General features: G+C 35.1%; 1 protein-coding gene across 1 annotated transcript; it reads right to left on the reverse strand.

Annotated features, from left to right (window-relative positions):
- Nucleotides 1-6,398: 6,398 nt before the first annotated feature.
- Nucleotides 6,399-16,669, reverse strand: LOC137490842 (uncharacterized). The gene is made up of 3 exons (XM_087248869.2): nucleotides 16,640-16,669; nucleotides 16,046-16,192; nucleotides 6,399-9,313 (listed from the first exon to the last, which is right to left on the reverse strand). Exons 2-3 carry the CDS (start codon nucleotides 16,128-16,130, stop codon nucleotides 8,178-8,180), a joined length of 1,221 nt encoding a protein of 406 aa, XP_087104995.2. The 5' UTR covers nucleotides 16,131-16,192; nucleotides 16,640-16,669; the 3' UTR covers nucleotides 6,399-8,177.
- Between the last annotated feature and the right edge of the window lie 262 nt (nucleotides 16,670-16,931).

A 16,931-nucleotide genomic window follows, 5' to 3' on the forward strand; every position in this document is an offset into this window, starting at 1 on the left:
AATGAAAAGTAAAGTGAATTGCGACGTTTTTTATATTTATTTATAAATGTTTTCATGTTTTCATTCCTAAACAAAGTGAAAGCACAGAACAGAATCACGTTTAAGAGTAGTGATGTGCAGATTGATACTTAAATATTGATATCTTCGATACCAGCTTTGTATGTTCTAGAATCGATTGTCTTATCAAAATATCAATATTTCAATAATTCAGAGCAAATATATTTTATTGGAAGTAGAAATACAGCCTTTCTCTAAATAATGTCAACTTAGTCGGACCACTTGTTCTTCCGCCTGCAATGTCATGTGCGTAATATGGCACTTTACAACTGCAGATCACACTAGCTAGCCACTCAGTCTGCTGGCCTGTCACATGCGAAGTTATGTGTGGAGCAACTTCACTTCCATAAACTGAAATGATGCGGTTTGTGACACAAGTAACAAAACAGTGAGGTACTGTGGTAATACTACAAATCTAATCAAACATCTACATAGAAATCACAAGACAGATTATGACAACTACATGACTAGGCAGTCAGAAGAGGAGGAAAGGAGAGGTACAGATGCTGCTAGGGCGAGACAGACATCGCTTTCAGAGTAATAGGTGCAGCAGGCAGGCACCATCTAAGTACATAGGGATAAAATGCGGCGATGTGGCTGTATTAACAGTTTCAATAGTCATGTCAAAGCAGTCAGTAAATCAGCATACTATCATCTCAAAAATATTGCAAGAATCAGATGCTTTGTTTCTAGTGAAGATTTAGAAAAACTTGTTCATGCTTTTATCAGCAGCAGGGTGGATTACTGTAGTGGACTCCTCACTGGCCTTCCCAAAAAGACAGTCAGACACTTGCAGCTCATCCAGAATGCTGCAGCCAGAATTCTGACCAGAAGCAGGAAATCAGAGCACATCACACCTGTCCTCAGGTCTCTAAACTGGCTGCCAGTTACATTCAGAATAGATTTTAAAGTATTATTACTGGTCTATAAATCACTAAATGGCCAAGGACCTCAATACATTACAGATATGCTCACTGAATACAAACCTAACAGATCACTCAGATCTTTAGGATCATATAAACTAGAAGTTCCAAGAGCTCAGTCAAAGCAGGGTGAATCTGCCTTCAGCCACTATGCCCCTTGCTGCTGGAATCAGTTTCCAGAAATGATCGGATGTGCTCCAACATTAGGCACATTCAAATCAAGACTGAAAACACATCTGTTTAGCTGTGCCTTTACTGAATGAGCACTGTGCTGCGTCCGACAGATCGCACTATTATGTTTTTCGTTTTCTTTTTCATTCTTTTATAACCTATTTTAACACATTTTAAATTGTTTTTATCTGTTTTTAATAATTTTTATTGTCTGCATTTTATTTTCCTAAACTTGTCTTTTTTATTCCTGTTTATGTAAAGCACTTTGAATTGCCACTGTGTATGAAATGTGCTATATAAATAAACTTGCCTTGCCTATTAGGGGCCTTGGTTTATTCATTTTTTTTTTTTGACTTTGATAAAACAACGAAAAAAGATCTAAAACACTTTCATGGGAACCGGACTAAATGTAAAAGAGTGAATGTTTTTTTTAAAGATGTTCAGGCAGGCTTTTTAAGATATACATGCTCAGATGCTGTCAATAAATTTGTAAGTTGGCTTTTTTTGCATGATAATTCTTCATCAATAAACAAGAATAACCTGTAATGTGGCTCATATTTAATATAAAGTGACACATTTAAGTACACTACTTGTCACTTTAATTTCCCAAACAGTCATTTTTGGGCAGTATCCGATCAGTATCGCCGATACTCGCCTACATTTTACTTGGTATCGGATCAGATAGGAAATCATTGGTACACTGTAAAAAATTGCTGTTAAAAAACGGTCAGATTCTACGGTAAAATAATGTTTTTTCACTAAAACAGTAATATTCTGTTAAAAACAGTGCTTTCTGGGTAACATTTTTGTTTTCGAGAAAGTAACCAACTGCAGAAAACTGTGAGCTATCAGAGTTCAGATTCGATGTTTTGAAGTCTGTGTTTGAAATCACGCTTTGTGTTCTTGTTCACTATTTCATACACTAGTTAACTAATATAGTTCACCTGACAGTTTTAATGAACACTAATGAGTGAATTCAGACACTGATGAACACCTGCTGTTAATAATCACAATTACTGAAGAAAATAAACAAGAAACACAAACAGTGACTTGAGTTACAACATTAAATAAAATCAAGTAAAATAAAACAGCTTCAGTCTCAGCAGAGGATCATTAAACAACTCCACAAACAACAGCAGACACACACTTATTACTGACTGATTTGACTTCCATACTATTCTCATTGAGATCCAACAGAAATTAAGGTGTTTTTTGTGTCACCGTAATGGAGTGAGGGGCTGGTTTAGTTGGGCTCTTCACCCTTGAACTTATTAATTCAGACTCTCCAATTACTGTAATAAAGAGTTAACAAAATACTTGTATTATAGCAATCAAGTTGGAAAGTCAATAAATAGAGAAATCTATTTGTCTGAAATTAGTTCTGATAAATGTTTTGTTATAAATCTGGAAGAAGGGCCTCGTGCAATAGATTTTATGATTAGTTGCAGGTATTAATGTAATTAATGAGAAGTGGAAACAGAAAAAATACCTCCGTAATTACTTAACAGTTAAGAAATAACATACAAAAACAGTTCAGTTATGACAAATACACACTCAGACCTCATGAATCTGACCTTGTATCTCAACAATGGTAACATCTCAAATGTTTCATGCTGCAATGCATGCTGGGAGTGGCACGGTACAAATATCCCAGCATGCATTGTAATATAAATAAATGTTGTATAATGGTTTAACAGTTTTCTTTATTTGTGTTTGATTCTGCTGTTGTTTATGTTTAGACTTTCAGTTGCCTGTTTGTGAGTTAAACTGTTAATTTTGTTAAATTTGTTTTCACCATTATTGAGGTTCATATGCTGATTATTGATGTCTCTTTGAGTGCGATTTACACCATAGAGCAGTGTTTTTGTCCAAGATATTCTTAAAAACTTCCAGAAATCATTGCCATATATAGACATATAATGTAAAACAATAGATTTAACATTGAATAGGAGCAGTAAATTTTATTATACTAAATGAGATCAGACTCTGCCATTTAATAGCAACATGAACATCACCAGATCTTATTTAGGTTTTTGGCTGGCTTGCCACAACAAAAGAGCATTTTAAACAAAGTTCTTAACAAATGCAGCAGCCAAAATATATAAATGTTAAAAATGACAGGGCTAAGAGCCCAACTAAAGCAAACTCTGTTCTCCATGATGGTGACGTAAAACTTTAACTTTTTTCTCAAGAAGAACTTTAGTAGATGTTATACAAAAATACATGTATTAAGTAATAAGTGTAGCTGGTGATGATGTTTGTAGAGTTGTTTATTCATCCGCTGATCATTTCAATGATTTAATCATTTGTTGTTCTTCAGGTTATTTCATTATAAAGCTGTGTTTTGTATGTTCTGTTCTTGTTTTCTCCCTTCAGTATTTCTTCATTTGTTCATTGTTAATCCTCAATTATCATTTAATTAGTCAGTTAATTAATGAATTTACTTCAGCTTTGCTCCATGTTTCTTGAACACTCAGTAGTGTGGACACTTCAATTAAAACTGAAGTATATGCTCTGGGGTTTAAAGGGTTAAAGGTGTGAGAGGTAAAAACACAGTGTAAAAATGTATTTTAACAGTAATATACTGTTAATTTACACAACGGAAATAGACTGTAAAAAAAACAGTAGATTGCTGGCAACCACAGCTGCCAGTAGATTACTGTTAAATCAAGGAAAAAGCAGTATTTTACTGTAAAACCTGAAGCTAATTTCTTCTGTCTGTCACCGTTGTGGAGGAGAGTAGAGCCAGTGTATGAGTTAAAGATGAACAATGAACTGCTGATGTTATTCTGTATGTTTCTCTATTTAAAGATAACGGCTGTTTAGTTGCTGATGCAGTCAGAATCTCTCTGGTGATTCCAGATATACATGTATGTGTACTGTTGTGAAAAATAAGACATTAGAGTTAAACCGAACTTTTCTAATTAACTAAAATAAGTTATCATTATAAGTATACTTCTAAGCATATATAGCACATTACTTCATAAACTCATTCAGCAGTTGACCAAGTTGAGGCAGTTGCTTTCAGTGAGCAAAATGAGTTCCCTTGAGTATTGTGTAAATCAATGTAGTCCAAGTATTTTTACAGCAACATACTGTAAAATAACAGTACATTGCTGGCAACTGCAGCTGCCAGTATTTTACTGTTTTTTAACGGGACAATTTTTAACAGTGTATCGCACATCACTATTTAAGAACAAGGGGTGGTCTCTGGTGGTTCGGCGGTAGGGGTTGCATATAGGGAGGCTCAGCTCTTCAGAGAAAGACTGAAAATACGGGAGAAATATGGGGAAATACCTTTAAGGGATGATAGCGGGATAGAACTTCCTGGGAAAAACGCGAGGGTTGACAGGTATGTTGACAGGGTCTGTGAAGCACAACCCAACCACCACGTCACGCAAAATAGACAGGGTAAACTTTATTATTATTATTACATTTATAAAGCAAAGAAGAGTACATTTTAGATTGAATTAATGTATGCTAGGTGAGGAACTTGACCACAGGGGAGATTTGTGACCATTATTGGATGCACTTTACCACCCTGTCACATTCTTTATTGTGATGGGGTGATAAGGGATGTGATGGCGTGGTTCTGCATCCTATTTGACTGTGAATATGTATGAAATCAAAGAGGGGCAATGCAGTGGCGCAGTAGGAAGTGCTGTCGCCTCACAGCAAGAAGTTCGCTGGTTTGAGGCTCGGCTGGGTCGGTTGGCGTTTCTGTGTGGAGTTTGCATGTTCTCCCTGCGTTCATGTGGGTTTCCTCTAGGTGCTCCGGTTTCCCTCACAGTCCAAAGACATGCGGTACAGGTGATTTGGGTAGACTAAATTGTCTGTAGTGCATGAGCGTGAGTGTATGGATATTTTTCAGGGATAGGTTGCGGCTGGAAGGGCATCCGCTGTGTAAAAACTTGCTTGATAAGTTGTCAGTTAATTTCGCTGTGGTGACCTTGGATTAATAAAGGGACTAAGCCGAAAAGAAAATGAATGAATGAAATCAAAGATTCTAATAAAGGGCTGATCAATTTATTCAGTAATTTTCTTTTAATTTAACTCTGTTTGCTTTCTCACACACTTCATTACTTTCTCTTTCACACCTTCATTTTTAGACATTCACTCATTATCCTTCACTCAAACATTCATAATCTATCTGTTTTTAATTTAGTCCCTTTATTAATCTGGGGTTACCACAGCAGAATGAACCACCAACTTATACAGCATATGTTTTATGCAGCAGATGCTCTTCCATCATGGGAAACAATCATACTCATTTACACATACACACAATTTAGCTTACCCAATTCACCTATATTACATGTGTTTGGACTTGTAGGGGAAACCGGAGAAAACCCACACCAACACGGGGAGAACATGCAAACTCCACACAGAAATGCCAACTGATCCAGCCGAGGTGGTCCATCTTACCTCAGTGGTCTAATTTTACATACCCCAAAATAAAAACGATATACTTTTAACTTTAATAATAAACCTGTTTAAAGGTTTACACTGGTTAAATTACTTTTTTAAACATATTGTTCTTACCACCCTGTCACAGTGAACAACCCCATCACAGCAGATGCCACACTGTAATTTTCCTAAAGGTTTGTGGAAAGAAAATGAAAAGTTTACATAAATGAATATTGAATAATGTTTTTGCTGTGTGGATTTAATTTTTAGTTGATTTGAATTATTTTAAGTGAGTTTGTTTTTTCAGTGAAAACAATGAGGCAATTGAGATGTCAAATTTATTTTTCAAAGTTAAAAATGTAATAATAAAAAATATTAAACTACAGACTTTTTTTTGATATCTGGATAAAAGAGCACATTTTATTATTTGGAAAACATTTAAATTTAAAAAGCAATTTGTTACTTTACTACTGTAATACATATTGTCCGTAACAGTGTGGTACAAGAGAGGCTCTCTTGCCTAAAGAAAAGCAGGATTTTGAGCCTGAGGTGGGAAAATAGCTGTTTTGAAGGGGTTAAGATATCTTTCACGTTGTAGTTTTTTTTTTTTTAAGTTTGTACTTGATGAGAATTTTGAAAATTGCAATGTGGAAATGGCACCCGTTTCATATGAATTGTCGTCTCTTATTATCTGTATTCTTCGTTTCTTGCCATTCTTTAGCAATATCTTCAGTAATATTTAACATAACCTTTACTTAAAGAAGCAGTAAAGGGGTAGTTTACATAAAAATTACTATTCTATCATTTACTAATCCTCCACTTTATTCAAACCTGTTTAAGTTTCTTCTTCTGAATGCAAATAAAGATATACTGAAGAATACAGCGGCAAAAAAACAGCCACTATGGTTCAACGCCATAAAGTGTTCTTGGTACTCGATTCAACACGTTTTCACTCCCAACCCGTCATGTACTGACGCTTGGTCAGGAACCCTAGTTTGTGATGCACAGGGTACCCCTTTAGCATCATATTTACACGTGCAGGGATTCCCTAAAGAATCTGTACCTCAACCTAAGCATAAAATCGAGATGCTCCAAGCCTCGTATAATTAACGATAGATGTCAACGAAATTTTTAAAACCTGATTTACGCCTATTATTGCAGTTTTCTTATTTTAAAAATGTGTAATTTTTGTTTTGTTCATGAAATGCGTCGGTCACACTGTACCATAAGGTTCATTAGTTAATGTTAATTAATGCATTTACTAACGGGAACAAACAATGAACAATACATTTACTACAGTATTTGTTCATGTTAGTTAATATTAGTTAATAAAAATACAGTAGTTCATTGTTAGTTCAGGTTGACTCATGGTGCATTAACTAATGTTAACAAGCATGGAGTTGGATGTTAATAATGCATTAGTAAATGTTCAATTATGATTAATAAATGCTGTATATGTGTTGTTCATGATTAGTTCATGTTAGTAAATGCAATAACTAATGAATCTTATTGTAAAAGGTTACCAAAGCGTCTGTAAACTGGGTCGAAACAACTGTAAGAATAAACTTCGGTCCAAGTGACTTCCAACCGTGTGCTGATTGGTTGAAACTCTTCCCACACAGAGTGCATGTAAATGGTTTCTCTCCAGTGTGGGTCTTCAAGTTGTAACCTACAGTCCGAAGGTAAAATTTCATGTGTGACCTCATTTGTCTATGTGGGTTCAGTCTATAGGACAGTTACGATCCCCCAGTGCCAGGGAGACTGCAGTGAAAATCCCTGGGTGACATCTTTATTTTAACGGGACATTTAGCAGATTGTTTCGGCTCGCTCTTGTTAGACTTCAAAGTAACATGACAGATAAGAAAAAGGAGAGAAAACCCCCTTTTCACCATTTCTGTTCTGTCTTCAAAGGCATTTCATTCCCCCTCCCTCCTGAGACACACACACAAGGCTCAGACACTGAAATGGACTCATAAATTCTAAATTTCATAGTCAAAGTAATTGTTATGTGTTTGTAAACTTTGTACTTCATTTTTGACTTTTCTTACATATATCTCTCTCTCGATATCCCCTTTTCAAGACACTAGACAAGCTAAGATTGCCTGAATCATGTTTATGTACTTCTAAAAGTGTCATGTCTGTTATCATTCTGTAGCGTACATAATTCTACAGCTCATCATCTAGGAGGCATGATCATAATTTATAAGGCTTCCATCCTTTAATACTCTTGAGTTAATGTCTCTTTGTATGTTTTCGGGCAGACCCTTATTATGCATATTAGCGGTCGAGAGACAAAGAAAATCTCCCGCTCAACTTTGCCATGAAACCATTGGTCAGTCAGAAAAAGAAAATGTGACTTGCCGCAACAGATAAAATCCATCTGCACACACAGATCAGGGCAGAAAGATCTCTGAAAGAAGGTCTCTAGAGGTGCCCCTCGAGTGGGCAGACCGCATTTCTGTACCTGCGTGCCTCGCTTGAGTCCCGTTTTCTTATTTTCCAGCAAAGTAAACTCAGTTTAAAGTTTGTGCCTTGCGTATCCTCCGATCTGCATCGCAAGTTCCACGTATCAAGGAAGGACACCAAAGGACAAAGGAAATACCCACTAAATCCAGGTATTTAGTTATGCGTTAAGAATAACTTCTCTCCAGTGTGGCTCATCATGTGTAGATTAAGGGATGATGATTGGCTGAAACTCTTCCCACACTGAGAGCATGTAAATGGTTTCTCTCCAGTGTGGATCCTCATATGTTTATTAAGGTCTGATGAGCTGTTAAAACTCTTCCCACACTGAGTGCATGTGTATGGTTTCTCTCCGGTGTGGATCCTCAAGTGTTGATCAAGGCGTGATGAACAGCTGAAACTCTTCCCACACTGAGTGCAAGCAAATGGTTTCTCTCCAGTGTGGCTCAGCATGTGTAGATTAAGGTGTGATAAGCAGTTAAAACTATTACCACACTGAGTGCAAGTAAATGGTTTCTCTCCAGTGTGGATCTTCATGTGTTGATTGAGGGATGATGATTGGCTGAAACTCTTCCCACACTGAGTGCATGTGAATGGTTTCTCTCCAGTGTGGATCCTCATGTGTTGATTAAGGGACGTTATATGGCTGAAACCCTTCCCACACTGAGTGCATGTGAATGGTTTCTCTCCAGTGTGGACCTTCATGTGTTTATTGAGGTATGATGAGCAGTTAAAACTCTTCCCACACTGAGTGCATGTGAATGGTTTCTCTCCAGTGTGGATCCTCATGTGTTGATAAAGGGATGATGATTGCCTGAAACTCTTCCCACACTGAGTGCATGCGAGTGGTTTCTCTCCAGTGTGGATCCTCATGTGTTGATTAAGGCATGACAATATGCTGAAACTCTTCCCACACTGAGTGCATTTGAATGGTTTTTCTCCAGTGTGAATCCTCATGTGTTGATTAAAGTGTGATGAGCATACAAAGCTCTTCCCACACTGAGTGCAAGTAAATGGTTTCTCTCCAGTGTGGTTCATCATGTGTTGATTAAGGTTTGATGATTGGCTGAAACTCTTGCCACACTGAGTGCATGTAAAAGGTTTCTCTCCAGTGTGGATCATCATGTGAATCTTAAGTTTGCTCTTGCTTGTCAAACTCTTTCCACATTGAGTGCAGGTGTTACGATTCTGGTCTCTCCCTTTCAAAATATCATCAGTCTGTAAATTAGTTTTTTCCTCAATTTTGACATGATGTTCCTCCTCTTTACTCCCCTCATTCTCTTCAATTAGGTCTGAAATAAATAAAAAAAAACATTAGTTTTCATTAGGTTTTAAAAACTCACATCAAAAGCTGAAAAGTGAAAAGACACTGGAAACATTGAAAATGTTTTTTTCTGTGTAAAGCAGACAGGGAATACTTGTTCATTCTGTGCGTGACTGGTAAACACATAAGAAAAAAAGTTCTGTGGTCACAGCTAAATATTTGCCTCGCAGACATGAGACATACCTTTGCAGAATCTGCATAAAGGCCTGAATGTGCACGTTTCCCCTTGTGTGCTGTTGGGTAATTTTCATCTATTCTGGGGTGATTTTGAGGCTTAATTTGGTCAAATCTTTCTGTGTTTCAGCAAACGGATTTATATTTGGGGACATCTTATTTTGACATATTCTGGGAAAATGCTTTGAAATGAAAAAAAAGAAAACTCAGTATACTCTGGGCAAATTTACTCCCTTTTTCGTTATATTCATGGCTGATTTTTCTCCATTGGCCTCTATTATAAGAAAATTGTTTTGATTGCAAAGCCATGACAGCAAATAATAATGCATTTAATGGCGTGTACAGAAGCTAATCTGGTATCAGTTTATTGTACGGAGCGTGTCTGTCAGTCAGCGCTTATACATGCATTCACTGGTTCAGAGCTAGCGTATGAAAGGCGACAATCGACGTACAGCTTTACTGTAAAGAAAGTGAATGCAGACATTTTAATATTATTTTCAGTGTGCTTTCAAGATTAAAAATATATCAGAAATGTGGGAAAATACTTAATGATAGGATGATAGTGGGATAGAATGGTTAAATACAGGAGAATTTTGGCAGAAACGGAAGTGTGGACATGAAGTGAACAGGAAGTGTTTGTGGAGAAACAGTTTTGCAAGAAAGCGCAAAAAATGCAAGGGAACGCAAAAAACTTAAAAAATATGTTTTCCTGTTACTCAGTTTTTTTTCTCCCACCAATTATTTTTCCCACCATCACATTCCTTTCGGGTTACGCAGTAATCCAATAATTAAGCAGAAAAAGTCATTAGGCTCGTTTGAGATGGCCAAAATCTGCGCAGAACCGATCACCGGTGATCATGGCAGGATGCATGCCGATTAGAAATGTGTCCGACTTGCCTTCACCTCGCTCTGATGTCAGGCTGAAGTGCGCCAAAAAACTCTTACGATCGTGAGGCAGGTACCTCGGATTATGCAGTCGGCAGCAGTTGCTCTCCAAAGACTGCGTAACCAAAAGCATGATGGGAATCAACTGGCTGACGACACAGCTGAATGCTGATTGGATGAGACTAACACATTACACTTTATTCTCTATCTTGTTTTACTAAGGTTTATACCTGGATTTGTTGAATACCTTTATTGAATTTTAATGATAATTAAAAAAACGTCATAAAGAGCATTACATATGGTTATTTATTTAGATTGACACGCAAACAAAAGCAAAACACACCTTTGTAATACATAACTTGACCTATCCAATATAACTAAATGATACTTATAAATCATTAGGATGTGCGTGTGCTGTGTTTTATTTCTCACTCAGTTTAAGGTCCTGTTTGTTTTCATTTTCACTTTTTGTATGTTTGTGTGAATTTTGTATTGTAATTTTTATGCAGCGTTATTTCATGAAACTCAATCCAATACATGCATTTAGGCATACAAAAGTAATCAGACTGCTTTGTCATTATGCCTTATCTTTGTGTGGTTTCATATTAGAAGTGAAAGGGGTGTAGTAAACAAGACACACACACACACGCACACACACACACACACACACACATGTATATACATATATGTATGTATGTATATATATATATCAGGGCTCGAAATTGCGACCATTTTGGTCGCATATGCGCCCGAAAATTAATCTATGCGACCTCATAATATATTTGGGCGCATTAGTGCGACTGCTGATAATGGTTGTAGTGCGACCTGTTTTGATTTTTTGTAAAAACGTGCTGAATCGCTCTTCCCTGCCGCTATATTGGTTCATATTAGCTGTCATTCACTCAAGGTATTGGGCTGTCAGATGACAGGGAAGGTGCTTTTACGACCACGGGAAATGCAAATGGCAGAAGAGTAAAAACTTAAAGCACACAGGTTTGCAAACCCCACCTAAAATTGAGGTGCAGATGAGAGCGATCATGACACGTCACGTGGTGAATAATGATCCGCCAGCTGAGATCAATCGAGTACGCGCTTCATGGAGAAGGCGCACGAATCTCCATGCCTTGCATTCACTGCGTGTTCAGCGCAAATGTCCGCTAAAAGTCAAATCTAATACTGTACATATCAGCGCCAAAGAAGCTCGCCTTTACTAAGTTTACACTGAAACTGCGTTTCATAACAAACAGCGGTATTGCGCCGGTGGTCATCGCAAGAATCTTGCGCTGCCTGCTCATAAATTGGGTCGGCTGACTCGCCAGCTTTTCCACTAACACAGAAAAATGAAGATCATCTCAGACTGAACCTTTAAATTGACACAAAATGAAACCAAAACTTTTAAAGAGTGATAGAAGTGAGACTTTACTTTCTTTTGTCTATTCTTTTTTGAGGTGTATATTATTTTTATATTTATTTACTGATGACTGCTTTGTAGCTTTCATCATTGAATTGAATGATTTATTATAATCTTTTGTTTGTTTTGTAGCAGAAATATTATTTATTAAATTGACATGCATATAAAACAGCAGCACAAAATAAATATTTCTTACTGCAATGCTTCATTTTTGTTTGATGCAAACTATACAATTATTTTTCATAAAGTAACAGACTTTTTATAGCAGATAACCTACATTCATGCACATTCGAGGCAGTATCATAATGAAAAATGTAATTTATTTTTACTATTATTGTCATTTTCATCATCATTAATATTCTATAATTATTAGACATTCATTTTGGAATTATTGCACACAAATATCAATGTCTTCGCAGCATTAGTTAGATAGTTGTTTCTGGTTTTTGTCAGTCCTATTGATGTTGTTTTAAAATACAATAAATCCCTTAAAAAGCAATTTGCAGCGGTGCTCAATCATTTTTGGTGGTTGCTCCTAAATTTTTTCTGGTGCTCCTAAATATTTGAAGTTGGGAGCACCGGTGCTACCAAGTAAAAAAGTTCATTTCGAGCCCTGTATGTATGTATGTATATATATATATATATATATATATATATATATATATATATATATATATATATATATATATATATATATATATATATATACATACATACATACATACATACATGTATGTGTGTGTGTGTGTGTGTGTGTATGTATATATATATATATATATATATATATATATATATATATATATATATATATATATGTGTGTGTGTGTGTGTATGTATGTATGTATGTATGTATGTATGTATGTATGTGAAGTCAAAAGTCATGTTTAATAGACCAAGAACATTTTCACAGTTTTTTCTACAGTCTTAATAGTTTAATTTTTATTCTGGATAAAGTCTTAGGCTATTTATTTTAGTCTGGCTGGAGTAAAAGCAGTTTATATGGACCTAATAAGCATGTCAATAAAATTAACCACCTAAGAATTTCTTTATGTCAAACAAACATTTGTCATGACCTGTCACTCAAAAGCATCTTGCTATAGCTACTTCATTTATAATGTAGCCAAATTAGGTTTCTTGAAAGTTTTCTTGTTGTATAAGCTGTTTAGTTTGTTATTCTTTTAACATTTGTTGAACATACAGAATTATATTTTTAAACACACCCTTTTAGTTAATGATCTGTTCATCTTCTGTAATTCTGACCATCTTTTTTTTTTTAAAACAGTGATTTTTCAATTGCATCCACTCGGACTCCCACATTATAAAATACTATAGTAATGTATACGTCGGTGCTTTTGAACCATATTATAGAATAGCCTATTTAAATTTTATAGTTGCTCTGGTATCACAACAACTATAAACATAACTCAATCCTTAATAAAAAGTTCAAAAACACTATAATATTCATTATAAATCACCATAGTATTTTTTCATGAGGTCATTTGTCCGCGATAAAAAAGCCAGTGGTGGCAAAACAGGGAGATTCGGCAAGTGTCCGACTTCTGATGTAATTTTTGAGTCTTCCTCTTACTGCAGACGCCTGCTCTCGTTTACAATGCAGCCAAGGCGAGGCACACCTCAAATGAGCCTGTTTTTAGACTGGTTTGTTGGCCAGTTGTAGTCAGTGCAAAGCTACACATATATATGGTTTAGAATACTGTACAATGTTTTATATTTAATTATTTTAGTGTCCATGTCATTCAGCATGTTTAAAATTGGGGGCATCCATGTTTTTTGGCATACTTTAAACCAGGGTTTCTGCAGGTTCCACCAAGTTAAATGTTAGACTTTTGTTTTTAAAGACCATTATGAATAAAATTTTAGACTAATAAGGGGCTAAAGGTTAAGGAATTTTTCAAATGGCAAAGATGGAAAAGATTTTTATTTGCCCTATCAAAAATACATTATGATTTAATACTTTTAAAAATACAACAATAAATGAATAATAAAAAAAGTCTATATTTAAGATATTTCTTAGCAAAAAATTAAATATTGTGTAAAAACAAGCAAGCTTTACTTATATCCATACACTTTTCCAAACATAACTTTCTTTGAAAAAAAAAGTATAAAAAAATGAACATGTTTTAAAAGTTTTGAAAACTGTAATAACCTAAATCTATGCACAACAATCTGTCCAGGTTGATGTCCTCAGCAGTAAATACATGCAGCATGTTTAAACAAACTATTGTAAGGAAAATAATTAAACTATTAATGATGAATTAGTTAATGAGTTAAAAAGACCTTTTTGAATAAAAAGTTTAAAGTTTTATTGAGATGGATTGTTGGTGATTGTATGTGTTTGGGCCAGATTGGGTGGCAAAACATGAACAAAGGAAAATGAAGACTTGTTTAAAAAAGATCTACAACACAATATTTCAGTGAATTTAAACTTTTGAAGGCCTAAAATTTTGATTTTGGAATTTAAGACATTTTAAGACCCCATGGAAACCCTGTTTAAACACAGTAGCCCTGGTAATTAGTTATTATGATGATGATGTAATTCTAACTCGGATACTATCTGTGAGAACAAGTAACAACTACTAAAAACAAGTTTAATCCCATAAAAAAGTTGATGAAAAATAGGAATTGTGATCAACGTGACATATGCAAATGGAAAGTACTAAGCCAACACTATCACTGTAATAGCAGATATCTTCTATGAGAATACTGTAGGTCAAATATCATCAGCTCAGTTAAACTTTTTTATATAGTGCCAGTGCTCAAAGATGCTTAACAAACATTAGAACAAGGAAAGCAATATCCAACAACTTTCTACTCACTTAATTGGAAATGACATTCCTGATAAATTTCAATCTGGTTTTAGGACACTCCATAGCACTGAGACAGCTCTCCTTAAGATGTCTAATGATATTTTTCTGAATGTTGGTTCTGAAAATGCACACTTCTAATTTTACTAGACCTGACTGTGGCATTTGACACAATACATCACAATATCTAGATTAAGCGTTTAAGATTGTGGGCTGGGATTCAAGAAAATGTTTTGAATTGGTTAAGTTCTTATCTCTTAGGGAGAACCTTTTCTATTGAATTGGGAAATTTTTCTTCCTCTTCTGCACTTTTGGAGTGTGGTGTTCCCCAAGGTTCATATGCTGATGATACTCAGCTTAACTTGCCCATAAAAGAAAACTCTGTTTTACATTCATTTTTTACCTGTTTTAATTAGATTAAAGAATGGCTGGCTGGTAATTTTTTACACTTGAATGAATCAAAAACTGAAGTACTAGAGTTTGGCCCAACCGAGTGTCTGTGAATCTACAATTAATCAATTAGGTTCGATCAAGTCTAAGGTCCACAGTCACGCAAAAAATCTTGGAGTTACTTTTGACACTGAGTTACAGTTTGACAATCAAATAAATTCCGTCATCAAAAGTGGTTTCTATCAATTGAGGAACATTGCCAAATTGAAGCCTTTTCTGACTTCTAAAGAGCTGAAAACCATCATTAATGTTTTTATTATGTCCAGATTGGACTACTGTTACTCTTTGTATTCAGGAGTTTCGCAGGCATCAATAGCACGCCTGCAGCTGGTTCAAAATGCAGCTGCTAGGTTTTTAACTGGGACAAAAAAAATTTCTAGTAACTCACCAGTTTTATCATCTCTTTACTGGCTCCCAGTCCAATTTAGGATTCAATATAAGTTTTTGCTATTTGTTTTTAAAAGTTTGAATGGTCTGGCACCTGTTTACATCGCTTTAACGAGAATTAATTGCAATTAATTAATTTAATCTTTTTTATCTATTTTGCTTATTTTCATATATAGGTATAGATTTTGTATGCTGGTCTTTTTGTAAAGCACTTTGGTCAACGTCTGTTGTTTTTCAATGTGTTCTATAAAGCAAACAAACAAACAAATAAATCAGAACGAGATAGAAGTGAAGTTGGTTTTATATTCGCACATTCCTTTATTTAGAAGTCTCTATATTGTTTATCATGTAACTTTGAATATTCGATTGGAATTAGCATGCAAGTGTGGCTTGAAAACAACATTAACACTGTTTATTTGACTGTGGACAATGTTGTACTTTGATAGTAATTGGCTGCTAATATGATTTCGCTAAGGAGAAAGTCCAAATGTGCGAATATAAAACCAACTTTACCTTAATCAGAATTAGGATCAAATGACTGAGTTGGTCTTTAAGAATGAAAAAAAACCTGTTTGTTCCTGCAGATCTTCCTGTTTGACTGCTAATGGCTCTCCAATCTTCACATCTTCACTCTCCTCTTTAATAAACGCCATCTTTATAACAGTGTGGAGATCAGTCGCTACAGCAGTTTTTCTCTGCGTTTGGACACTTTATCCTGTTTAAAATGAACAAAACAGTACAAATGTCCTGTTTAAAATATATAAAACAAGGAACAGAAACAAAATAACTTCTCTTCAACACTTGCTTCAACAGTTTCTTTATAAGAGAGAAATTAACAAAAAGAAATCATGTAATAGAGCAAGTCCGAGCTAGAAACAATGCGCTGATTAAATCGAGAACTCCATTTTTTATTTATAGTGATGTATATTTAGAATGGAATGACATTATACTACTTAATAAATTGAGCCTTCATTGAAACACTTATTACACACGTTTCTGTTACTTTAGACAATAATCCTCATTACTGTGAGTAAATCAGTACTACGTTGTTTAAAGGGTTAAAATAATATCGTTAACAGCAGGAACATAATTTAGCGTCGGATGAAAAAAACTGTAACTTTAATCAATCGGTTTATGTTTATGTACACGCTTTAAAACAAACCTTTCTCCAGTTGAATGACAGCGCGAGAGCGGCGCAGCCATATGACGTCACACGCCACGCCAAAATAAAAGTCTTTTATATATAAACGTTCAGTAATTGAAAATCTTATATTCCTTAAGAATATTACAAGTCTTCTTTGCTTTGTTATTAACAATGTTCTCCAAACTTGTGCAGTAGTCCTTAGTCTCTTGAAGAAAATGAACAAAATTTGGCTTTGATCCAGTCCATTTTTTATTTATATGAAACTTTCCCAAAATAATAAAAAGTTGTATTAGAAAGGAAAGTTTTTTAC

This window comes from Danio rerio, chromosome 4 (genome assembly GCF_052040795.2).
Source record: "Danio rerio strain M-AB ecotype USA chromosome 4, GRCz13ab, whole genome shotgun sequence".
Lineage (NCBI taxonomy): Eukaryota > Metazoa > Chordata > Actinopteri > Cypriniformes > Danionidae > Danio > Danio rerio.

Coding starts and splice junctions, on each gene's coding strand:
- LOC137490842 (XM_087248869.2), bottom strand. CDS start 16,130: ATGGCGTTTATTAAAGAGGAGAGTGAAGATGTGAAGATTGGAGAGCCA. Junction 9,314..16,045: donor AGATCTGCAGGAACAAACAG/GTTTTTTTTCAT, acceptor TATTTATTTCAG/ACCTAATTGAAGAGAATGAG.